The sequence below is a fragment of the Mandrillus leucophaeus genome, unplaced genomic scaffold (assembly GCF_000951045.1).
Source record: "Mandrillus leucophaeus isolate KB7577 unplaced genomic scaffold, Mleu.le_1.0 Scaffold616, whole genome shotgun sequence".
Lineage (NCBI taxonomy): Eukaryota > Metazoa > Chordata > Mammalia > Primates > Cercopithecidae > Mandrillus > Mandrillus leucophaeus.
In genome coordinates, this window is record NW_012106653.1 from 2,328,410 (window position 1) to 2,341,115 (window position 12,706).

A 12,706-nucleotide genomic window follows, 5' to 3' on the forward strand; every position below is an offset into this window, starting at 1 on the left:
ACATAAATAAAATTTAGTAGAATTTAACTACATAAAGTAGAAAAATACATAATAATATCATCTAGTGGGATTAAAAACAGGCATTAAAATGACAACAATATAAATATATTAGTTGGGAGCATAGCAAATCAAATTCTAGTGTTTTGAGGTTTTTAAATTATCAATGTTAACAGCAAAGGTTTTCTTTTACTTTATACTCAGAACAATTTAAGACCACACATTATGCACTATACTTCTAGGTAGGATCCAGTATATTGGAAAAGACCAATGCGCCTGCCAAAGCAACAAGAGAAACTATAAACTGGGCTGATATATCTACAAATGCTTATTGCTTGGAAATACTTGCTGATTCTATTACTCAGAACAAGAGGTTGAAAACCTGGATTTTGCCCAAGCAAAGGGCTGTTGTTAGGCAAGAAGAGAGGCCTAGTTCAATAGATTATGGTACATCCATACTAAAGGATACACCATGCAGCCTTTTAAAAAAGTAAAGCAGTTTGTATGAACTCACTCCAGAAGATCTTCAAGATGTTTAAGCTAGGTTTTAGAGGTCTGTTACTGAGGGACCTCAACTCAATCAATTTTTCCGCCAACATATGTGCCAAATTTTGAAACTACACCATAGAGGCTAAAAGCTAAGCAGAAAGTCTTGAAAAAGCAAAACAGGCTTTCTGGTAGTCTTGTGGTGCCAAGATAAAAATCAGCGTTCAGGACTTGTGGAGGTGCGATGACCACACCATACTCTCAGTTCCCTAGAGACTGCAAACCAAAAGCAGACTGAACCTTAGTCTAAATGCCTACCAGAGAAAAATAGCAGCATTTGGAACTTCTATCATCTTTTGTATAGAATGTGTAATATTCAATCAAAAATTACTAGGTGTATCAAGAGACCCTGGAAATCAAGGCAATTTGACCTTTCTTTTATAATACAATTTATAATTTATAACACAATGTACCTTAAGGTCCTCATTTGAATACTGATGAAAATAGTTCTGCAGATGTGCAAATTTTCCATTATTAGAATGGCAAATAACAGAGAATTTACCATACTTCTAAATTCCTTGCAAAAGCAACTTTTGTCTTTCTTCAATATTACAACTACATAATTCTCAATATTTCTCATACAGAATACTCATTTAATCTTACCTATTACATATGTATTTGTTCATCAGCACTTTTACTGTATTTCTTTAAACATTTGCATCTTACTGAGAATCTGCAGTTTAAAAATTGACTTCTAATACCAACAACTAAAGCACTTTCTTTCCAGCTTTTCCTAAAACCTGTAAACTTCTTTCTCATTGCACATTCTGTTTCTTTTACTTATTAAAAACATAGTAACTATAGCTTCAAAAAGGCAAAATATGTGAAAATACTTTGAAAATTATAAGTCTCCACGTATATACAATGACATTATTCCCATTAATTAATATAAGAAAAGCCTGGAATTTTTTTTTTGAGACAGAGTCTCACTCTGTCACCCAGCCTGGAGTGCAGTGGCGCAATCTCGGCTCACTGCAAGCTCCGTCTCCCGGGGTTTATGCCATTCTCCTGCCTCAGCCTCCCAAGTAGCTGGGACTACAGGCACCCGCCACCTCGCCCGGCTAGTTTTTCATATTTTTTAGTAGAGACGGGGTTTCACCGTGTTAGCCAGGATGATTTTGATCTCCTGACCTCATGATCCGCCTGTCTCGGCCTCCCAAAGTGCTGGGATTACAGGCTTGAGCCACCGCGCCTGGCCTGGAATTTTTTTAATACATTCAACTAAGGGTCATGAATTTGCTGCTTTTTAACAGGATAGAATCAAAAGTAGAATTACTTAAAGGAATAATGGAGAGGTCATATAAAATGAACTATACAGAGAATCATGGAATTCTGAGGGCCTATTTAGAGTCTAGTTTCTCTACCTATAACAAGATGATTCTTAAGGTTGCTTTAGTTCTATGACTCTGTATCTAGCTAACCATATAGCTACTGCATTATTGCAGCAAAAATTTAATTTAGTTAAATCAATGATAAGTATAAAAAAGTGAGTACTCTCTCAGTTACAAGTGAAATGCCATATTTACACAATCAGACTTAGAATATACAGAGAAGATAAAAGTTCTGTACAACACAGAAATGTCTTTTCCCTTCTCGTGAAAACTGAGTTCATATCAGAAAAAGTAACCTAATTAGATAAATGTAAATATTTTTATTAATGACCCTGGAAAATTCTGACAGTATGGCAATGACTTACATAAGCACAATAGTGAGGAGCAAGTAACCTTTGTGCTTCATGCAAATAAGGGATCTTTGTACATTTGACTATCCAGATACATAAAGGTAGCTTCTGTTTGGATAAAAGAAACACAGTGGTAATGATTAAACATGTATGCTTACCTTGTAAAAATTCCTCCTTGCAAGCAATGAAGTAGAAGAAAACAATGCTGACTTTCTTGGCCTGCTTTCTTTAAATCAGCCTTGAACCAAGAATAACTGAAACACTGAACCACAAGTGTTCCAAAAAGCATAAAGCTTAATGCTAAAACACTAAAAACATACTGTCCTTCATGGAAAAATCTGACAGATACCCATATGTCCACAATTAAATCAGTTATGTAGATTATAATGCCAAGAACTGACATCATAAAATTCTGTTTAGTATATTTCATTATGAATGACTATAGCTTTTCGTTATCTACTTCTTTCTCCCTCACAAAAAGGGAAAAAAAGCCGAACAAATATTAGTATATCCTTTGGTATAGCATTGAATTTTAATTTCTACTCCCTAAATCTATTTAGAAGAAAGAATAAATATTATGAAATGGGAACACTAACACCAAAGTGACTAATTTTGACTTTCTTTTCTAAATCTCTAATCTAGGTCCAATGTTACAAGGCTTTAATCAATCTTCTGTTTCACAATGATCTTCATTACAGATGACAAGACCTAAAATAAAACAGATATTTAAGTTCTAAAATATCCTAAGTATAATATTAAAAACCCTTAGCAATGATTTCATCAAAGCTCTACTTTTTCTAAAAATATTGCCACTAAATACAGTTCTTGTAACAACTTTGGGAAAGTCTCAGAAATATACTTGATAGTTGATAACTTCCTCTCAGACTATTTATCTTTTAAAAATATTACCTACCTACAAAGATATTTATCACATGACTATTTATAGTGGCAAATTGGAAACAACCTAAATATTTCAACATAAGGAAATGGTAAAGTAAATAAAGGTAGATTCATAAAATGGAATATTACAAAACTACTAAAATATATGTAACAAAGGTGCAATAGTTGTAAAAATTCTTAATATGCTTTTGGCCCAGCAATTCCATCTAGATTCTATCCTAGGGAAATATTCAAAAATGTGCAAAAAGATAATCTTTGCAGAGCCTTTTTTATAAGAGCGAAATACTGAAAACTACCTAAATGACAATTGAGAGGCCTAGTTCAACAGATTATGGTACATCCATACTAAAGGATACACCATGCAGCCTTTAAAAAGAGTAAAGCAGCTTTGTATGAACTCACTTTGGAAGATCTTCAAGACGTTTTAAGTGAAAAAAGCAAATCCCAGAAAGATAAATACCGTACACTATTTATGGTTTTTAATTATATATGGAGAGAGGAAGAGGGTTGAGAGAAGGAACAAAAGGAACTTCAGTTGTTTTCTCTCTATATTGCTATATTTTTTGAGTTTTTTTAACAAGACCTGTACTGATGTTGCTAGGTATATAATTTTTTTAAATAAAAACAATAGTAAATGATACTTACGCAGAATCTCAATGACTGGAGAAAATGTTTATGCTACTAATAAAAGTTAACATTTACTTACCACTATGTGCCAAGCACTGAGCAAAATGTTGTATATAAAACGCCCCAATTTAATTCTTCTATCACTTAAAATGTAGATTCTACTATTATTACTATTTTATAAACAGTCTGAATGAATGCAATCTGTATACAAGATTTGTCTGACTCATTGGTGGTTTTTTGGTTTGTTTTCCTAATTAATTGCCAACATTTCACAAAAAAATGCAAATGTTTAACTGCTATCAAAAAACAGAAAGATCCTCTATACTAGATTACTCCTTCATGAGCAGGGGCTGCCCCTTTAGATGGGCATGCTCTCTCCTGTTCATCACAGTAGTCATCTGGCCCATTTCAGGCATTTCAACAGCTAGGTTTCAACGTTAATGCAGCTACCTACTAGCTGTGTGTCCTTAAATGTGTTCTTTTCAGCCTTATACCTTATTTTCTTCATCTAAAATGTGGAGAGAACAATGGTATACATCTTATGGGGTTGTTGTGAAGGTCAAGATAAACAAACCCTTAGAAAAGTACTTGGCACACAGTTAGGGCTCAATAAATGCTAAGTTATCATTATGACCTTGCTGACCGCTTGCCTGGCCTCTGTAAGCATATGAGTTTGCAATCTCTGACTTTACATCATATAATGTTATGTGAAAAAGTACTATGGGTACGATCTCAAAGGTAAGGAGGGAGAAATGAGCTCTGGGGTCCTGATGCAACAGGACTGGTGTTCTTACAAGAGGAAGCAACACCAGAGAAAAGGCCACGTGAGGACACAAGAAGGCAGCCATCTGTAACCCAAGGAGAGAGAACCTCACCAGAAACCAACCCTGCTGGCACATTGATTTTGGACTTCCAGTGTCCAGAACTGTCAAAAAATAAATTTCTATTGTTTAAGCTAACAAGTCTGTGGTATTCTGCTATGACAGCCAGACCAATTAACACACTATATTTCTATAAAAAATATTTATTACTTTAAACACACCAAGGTGAATGTTTACTAAAAAATACACACACAAACTAATACTTACTGTGTTCTCATCATTTTATCACTTATAAGTATTTAGTTTAAAAGTCTTCGGAATAATATTAAAAGGTATTTCATTCTTCTCACAGAATAAAGCAACAGTTATGATCACTGCTTCAACTGTCAAGAACATTGTGACCAACAGGACAGAAAAAAACAGTTTAAAAACTGAGTTTTTAAAATCTAGTGGTCCATGAATTTCCCTGCAGTAGGTTTCTTATGTTAACATGAAAGACCTCAAGCCAACACACACATGGGGTTTAGGAGGATGAGATTAATTGGGAGGTTCTGCTCAATTGAACTAACTAAACATTTACTTAGAACCTACCTTGTGCTGTTTTAGGCTCTTCTGGATATATCAAGTGATGAGAGACAAGTATTCCTGCCCCTGTGGAACTTATATCCTAGCACAGAAAGATAATCGAGGAGTATCTCAATTACAATGATTTGATTTTTATAAATTATATTAATGTATTAAATTATCACATGCACCTCAAAAATATGTACATTATGTATCATTTTTAAACATAAAATTTGAAATATAGTCAATTAACAATAAAAGTAATGAATAAATAAATCAAATATTAGAAGGTGGTAAGTGCTATGAAAAAAAAAAAGCATAGTAAGGAAGATCAGCAATTACAGTAGAGATGGGTATATCATGGGCTGTGACATTAATTAGATTGGCCAGGGCAGGACTCACTGAGAAGGTGGCATTTGAGTAGTGAAATTGGCCATGTGAATATGAGATGGAAAAGTTTTCCAGCTTGAAGGAACAGCTAGTTCACAAGTCTAACGCACTAGATTTTGAATCCTCCAAAAACAAATTTCATAAAATATTGTCGGAAATTCCTTAGCATGGTTCTATTGGATATGTTTAATGTGTATACAAATCCTGTTCTAATATCATTCTTCAAAACATAATTTCTTAAGCTTTACTAAGAAAAAAATTGCATATATAAAAGAACAGATGGTAGTAATAATAGCTACTACTGCTAGGTGTTTACTAAAAGTGAAGTTTTTTGGCATAAATTATTTCATTTAATCCTCACAAATCCCTTTGAAAACAGTATTATTGACTCTATTTTGCAGATCAGAAAACTGAGGCATAGAGGTGTTTGGTATTTAGGTAAGTTATCTCTAATGAGTAAAATCTGTTTGTCTCCAATGCTTAGGTCCTACCCACAATATACTTACACAGTATCTGAAGAGAAAACAGAAAACATTTACAGTTGTGTGAGTATAACACTTAGGCATAGCAGTCTATAGATTTGAGATAGACTACACATTATTATTATTATTATTATTATTGTATATTATTCTTTTCTGTAGTGAAATTAAAGGGAGAGAGGAATATAGTTAGAATTGCAAATGATGTGATCTAAGCCTTTCTAAACAAAAATCTTGGCCAGGTGCAGTAGCTCATGCCTGTAAGCTCACTTTGGGACGCTGAGCCAGGAGGACCACTTGAGTCCAGGAGTTCAAGACCAGCCTGGGCAATATGGTGAAACCCCGCCTCTACAAAAAAAAAAAAAAAAAATTCAAAAATTAGCCAGGCATGGTAGTGTGTTCCTGTAGTGTCAGCTACTTGGGAGGCTGAGGTGGGAGGATCATTTTAGCCCAGAAAGTGGGGGTTGCAGTGAACTGACACAGCATCACTGCACTCTAGTCTGGGCAACAAAGTGAGACCCTGTCACAAAACAAAACAAAAAAAAAGATTTTTTGTTAATTTTCTTTTTCTCTAACTTATTTTCCACTGCCTCTTCTCAGCAAAACTTTATAGTCTGAGAACATGTTCAAAAGAATAAAAGTTGACTAAAACACAATAGTTAAGCTAAAATTTTGCTTTAAATGATTTTAAATGTAGATAATTTCCTTAAAATTACAGACTATAATACTTCAGTATTCCATATGTGCATTTCTTAATCTCTCAACCCATAAAGAAAGCTTCCTTTACCTGGCATGAGTAACAAAAATGTAGTAGCAGGTTTGGGTTGTTTGTTGGTTTGTTTGTTTGCTTGTTTCAAGACAGGGTCTCTCTATATTACCCAGGCTGGTCTTGAACTCCTGTGCTCAAATGATACACCCACCTTAGCCTCCTGAGTAGCTGGGACTATCAGCACAGGAACCATACCTGGCCAACACTAGCAGTTTTGAGTCAACTTTTACAAGATGGAAAGAATAATTTCCAAGAAACAGAAACTGTTACTGGCAGAACATTAGATGTAATAGATTAATCTAATATGGTAATATCCATATTCCTAATTTAGTCAGGCAGAACATAACACCAAGTAGAAGGAAACCTACACAGCAAGCTAATACATATAGCAGATCTGATAAAGAGAGCCTGCAGGTCTTTCAATAACCACATAGTTGTATAACTTGTATTAAGAATAGTTCATCTCTATTTCTATGGTTGATCACTATTCCGGTACCACTTTAGGTAAAATAATGCCACCTACAAAGTTTGGTTTCATAGGGGGCTTCTTACACTTACTGACTTAATAGGACAATGATATAGTTTGAATATATGTCCCTACCAAATCTCATGTTGAATTGTAATCCCCCATGTTGGAGGTGGGGCCTGGTGGGAGGTTTTGGGTCATGGGGTGGATCTCTCATGGTTTGGTGCTGTCCTCATGATAGTGAGTGAGATTTGGTTGTTGTAAAGTGTTGCGTCTCCCCCACTACTTTCTTGCTCCTGCTCTCACCATGTGAGACACCTGCTCCCTCTTCACCTTCTGCCATGATTGTAAGCTTCCTGAGGCCTCCCCAAAAGCAGATTCTGGCATTTTGCTTCCTGTACAGCCTGAAGAACCATGAGCCAATTAAACTTCTTTTCTTATAAATTACCCAGTCTCAGGTATTTCTTTACAGCAGTGCAAGAATGGCCTAACACAGAAAATTGGCACCAGTAGTAAAGTTTTGGTATAAAGATACCTGAAAACATGGAAACTGTTGGAACGGAGTAATAGGCAGAGACTGAAAGAGTTCGTAAGACTCAGAGGAAGACAGGAAAATGAGGGAAAGTTTGGACCTTCTTAGAGACTGGTTAAAACTTGTGAGCCAAATGTCAATAATGATATGGACAGTCAAGTCCAGGCTGCTGATGTCTCAGATGGAAATGAAGAACTTATTCAGAAGTGAAGCAAAGATCACCCACGTTATGCCTCAGCAAAAAGCTTGGTTGGATTGTATTTGTGCCCTAGAGATCTATGGAAGTTTGAACTTCAGAGTGATGATTTAGGGTATCTGGCAGAAGAAATTTCTAAGTAGCAAAGCATTCAAGATGTGGACTGGCTGCTTCTAACAACCTATGCCCAGATGTGGGAGCAAGGAAATGACTTAAAATTTGAATTTATATTTAAACAGGAAGCACAGCATAAAAGTTTGAAAAATGTGCAGCCTGGTTAGGTAAAAAAGAAAGAAAAAGCTTCTTCAGAAGAGGACTACAAGCAGGCTGTAGAGCAACCACTTGCTAAAGATACTTGCGTAACTAAAAAGGAGCCAAGTGCTAATATCAAAGACAATGGGTTCAAGTGATTCTCCTGCCTCAGCCTCCCCAACTAGCTGGGACTATAGGCGCACGCCACCACACCTGGCTAATTTTTGTATTTTTATTAGAGATGGGGTTTCGCCATATTGGGCAGGCTGATTTCGAACTCCTGACCTCAAGTGACCCAACCACCTTGGCCTCCCAAAGTGCTGTGATTACAGCCATGGGCCACTGCACCTGGCCCTCTTTTCTTATAAATTATCTAGTCTCAAGCATTTCTTTACAGCAATGCAAGAATGGTTTAACACAGACAATTTCAATCCAATTCCAAATATCGACCTAGCTATGTGGCTACCTGGTTGCCAGTCAAAATACACAACTTTTGCCCACTGTACAACTATCTGAGATAAGGCAGCTATTTAAAGAAATTAAAACTAGGAAACTTTCCCTTGTCAACCAAATTTAACACATATAAAACACAGACTTACTTGTCAAATATAAAAAGCCATCTTTGATTCCAAGTCCCTTCTGGAAAAATCTTCATCTTGTGAATATTTTACTTCTTCTTCACTAAAAACAAGTATAATTAAAGGATGTGTAAACTTTTAAGATCGAATACTAAAATGAAACTGAAATCACCTGTTAGTCACATGTGGCATTTTCTAATCTAGTGATAAGAGTCTGTGTCGTTATGAATTCAGTACACCCTTTTATAACTATCTCATTGAGGGGAAGAAATAGCATAGGTCCTTTCATGGGCTGACTAGGTTCCAAGCTTTCACTGTATTTGTCAAATAAGTCTAGAAAATACAATTTGCCTCACAACAAATCCAAATGGATAACATGTCATGTTTGAAAAGGAGGTTCTTAAATTTGAAGTACTCTAACAAAGTATCATTAACTTAGCCCTACCTACTTTTCAACCTTACACATTCTCAAATCGTATGCCCCCAAGAGCATATGATTGTTGGTCTGTATTCCCAAAATAAGCGCTGCTTTTCTTCTATTTCCAAGCCTTTGCTCAAGGTTATTTTCTGCTGTCTAGAATAACTGCCATCTATCTGACGAAATTCTGTCAATCCTTTAAGAATCAGCTCAAAACCCACTGTCTTTATGCTTTCCCAGATCATCCCAATAAATATGTTTCTCCCCTTTCTCCTTGCAATCTCATCACTTCAATTGTACATCTCTTCTAGTATTTACCCATATATGCTTTTTTTTAAGAGACAAGGTCTTGTTCCATCACTCAGGCTGGAGTACAGTGGCACAATCACAGCTCACTATAACCTTGAACTCCTGGGCCCAAGTACTCCTCCAGACTCAGCCTCCCAATAGTGCTACGATTACAGGCATGAGCCACCATACCTGAACCCACATATACTTTAAAAGTATCTCCTTCATGGTTATGACCCTCTAGAAAGCAAAGACTATCTTATTCATTTTTAACATGCCCTCAATATGTCTACAACATTACTTTGCATGTTGTAAGTAGATAATAAACTATTGTAAATGTGACTGAACAGAACGTAAAAAATCTTTGATCTGATTTCTTGGAGAGGAACTTAAAAGTTCAAGTCACATTTCTAAACATATTCACAAAGACTTAACTTTGTATCTTTTTTTTTTTTTTTTTTTTTTTGGAGACAGAGTCTCTGTCGCCCAGGCTAGAATGCAGTGCCACGATCTCAGCTCACTGCAACCTCCGTCTCCTGGGTTCAAGTGATTCTTCTGCCTCAGTCTCCCAAGCAGCTGGGATTGCAGGTACCTGCCACCATGCCCAGCTAATTTTTGTATTTTTAGCAGAGACAGGGTTTTGCCATGTTGGTCAGGCTGGTCTCGAACTCCTGACCTCAAGTGATCCTCCTGCCTCAGCCTCTGAAAGTGCTGGGATTACAGGCGTGAGCCACTGCAGCCGACCAAAAAATGTATCTACCTGTCTATAGGTTTCTTCACCTGGATATACCACAATCACCTCAATTTTATCTCATCTAAAACATAGTTACTATCTACCCTCTATTTGTACTCTTCTTCTAGTATCTCCTTGTATGACCCTATGCAAGTTGCCTTACTGTTAAATCATTTGGCCTATTTCTTCATCTGCCAAATGAGGAGCTTGGCAATTGATTAAATGGAATCAAAAAGGAAAGTGCAGGTGAAAGTTTAATTTTTAAAAAAAGCTAAAGAAACTGGACCCTGTCTCTCAACTTATGCAAAAGCCAACTCAAGAAGGATTAAACATAAGACCTTAAACTATAAAACTACTAGAAGAAAATATAGGTAAAATACATAAGGACATTGGTTCAGGCAAAGATTTTGTGGCTAAGACCTCGAAAGCACATACAACTAAAATAAAAACAGACAAATTTGACTCTATTAAATGAAAAAGCTTCTGCACAGCAAAGGAAACAATGAACAGGGTGCAGAGACATCTGCTGAACAGAAGAAAGTATCTGCAAACTATTCATCTGACAAGGGACTAATATCTAGAACATACAAGAAACTCAAACAACTCAACAAGAGAAAACACAAATAATCCCATCAAAAAGAGGGCAAAGAACATGAATAGACAATTCTCAGAAGAAGACATACAAATGGCCAACAAATATATGAAAAAAATGCTCAACATCACTAATCATCAGGGAAATGCAAATCAAAACCATAATGAGATATCATCTTACCCCAGTTAGAATAGCTGTTATTAAAAAGACAATAACAAATGCTAGAGAGGATGTAGAGAAAAAGGAACTCTCATACACAGTTGGTGGGTATGTAAATTAGTACAACCGCTATGGAAAACAGTACAGAGATTTATAAAATACACACATACACACACACACACACACACACACACAAATAGAACTACCATATGATCTAGCAATCCCACTACTATTTGTATATCAGAGGGAGAACTGCACCTGCATGTTTATCGCAGCATTATTCACAATAGGAAAGACATGAAATCAACCTAAAAGTCCATCAACAAACAAATGGATAAAGAAAATGTGATGTATACACTCAATAAAATACTATTTAGCCCTAAAAAATAATGAAATCATGTCATTTGCAGCAACATGGATGGAACTAGAGGTTACTGTGCTAAGTGAAATAATCCAAGCATAGAAAGACAAATATCACATATTCTTATTTATATGTGGGAGCTAAAAAGTTTGTTTCAGCCAAGCATGGTGGCTCAGGCCTGTAATCCTAGTGCTTTGGGAGACCAAAGCAGGAGGATCATCTGAATCGCTTGAGTTCAAGAGTTCAAGGTTACAGTGAGCTATGATAGTGCCACTGCACTACAGCCTGGGTGAAAGCCAGACCCTGTAAGTAAATAAGTAATTAAGTAAGGAAATTAATTAACCTAAAGGATAAAAGAATGGGTGTGCCCCGATTCTCAGGAGAACTTTTCAGCAGAGTTCTTAAAAAGGGAAGATGTGCATAGCTTCCTGCCTGAATAGCCATTAATTGATGGCTATAGTAAATACATATTGACAGATTGAAATGCCTGATGTAGGAGAATGAACTCGATGAACTCACTACAGGATCTGTGTATTTTCTTTTAGGTAATTTATAACTCAACTTTTTTAATGGGAAGCGGTAGTTAACACTGGATAGTTAACACTTGGCTGATTAGAAACCGACTTGTTACAGAGAAAATGAGTCCCTGCCATCTTGGACATAAAACAGCTCCACAAGACCAGCCTAGCTCTCTGGGCAGGCGGGTAACACTGGGAGGCAGAGGCACGCTCCTTCAATCTCACAGAGCTGGGCAAGTGTTAGTGCGAGGCAGGTAGGAGCAAGGCTGCACACGCAGACTCTGTCAGCTGGGCAGCCGCCCAATCCCCGTTTTTCATTTGTAACAAAAATAGTGTCCACCTCTTAATAATGTTTTGAGGATTAAGGGAGTTAAGTGGCATGTTTGTAGAAAGCACTTAGGCACAGTAGGAAGTACTAAGTAAATATGTCTTATCAGTATTTATTATAAAAGATGAACAGGCTGGCCAAGCGTGGTGGCTCACGCCTGTAATCCCAGCACTTTGGGAGGCCGAGGCGGGTGGATCACCTGAGGTCAGGAGATCGAGACCATCCTGGCTAACACAGTGAAACCCCGTCTCTACTAAAAATACAAAAAACTAGCCGGGCGTGGTGGCAGGTGCCTGTAGTCCCAGCTACTCAGGAGGCTGAGGCAGGAGAATCGCTTCCTCAAAAAACCACAAATAGAACTACCATATGATCTAGCAATCCCACTACTATTTGTATATCAGAGGGAGAACTGCACCTGCATGTTTATCGCAGCATTATTCACAATAGGAAAGACATGAAATCAACCTAAAAGTCCATCAACAAACAAATGGATAAAGAAAATGTGATGTAT

General features: G+C 36.6%; 1 protein-coding gene across 4 annotated transcripts in view; it reads right to left on the reverse strand.

The window, feature by feature from the left end:
* Positions 1-12,706, reverse strand: part of XKR9 (XK, Kell blood group complex subunit-related family, member 9) — a 65,327-nt gene that overhangs the window by 44,565 nt on the left and 8,056 nt on the right. For 2 of the 4 annotated variants that reach the window (XM_012000099.1, XM_012000100.1), the window contains exons 2-3: positions 8,820-8,901; positions 2,383-2,932 (exon numbers count right to left, since the gene is read on the reverse strand). The exons of 1 other annotated variant lie outside the window; for it this stretch is intronic. In XM_012000099.1, the coding sequence (XP_011855489.1) occupies positions 2,383-2,654 (272 nt within the window). In that variant the 5' untranslated portion in view covers positions 2,655-2,932; positions 8,820-8,901. Of the gene's footprint in view, positions 1-2,382; positions 2,933-5,538; positions 5,650-8,819; positions 8,902-12,706 lie in introns of all 4 variants that reach the window. One more of the 4 variants, XM_012000101.1, reaches the window with a different exon arrangement.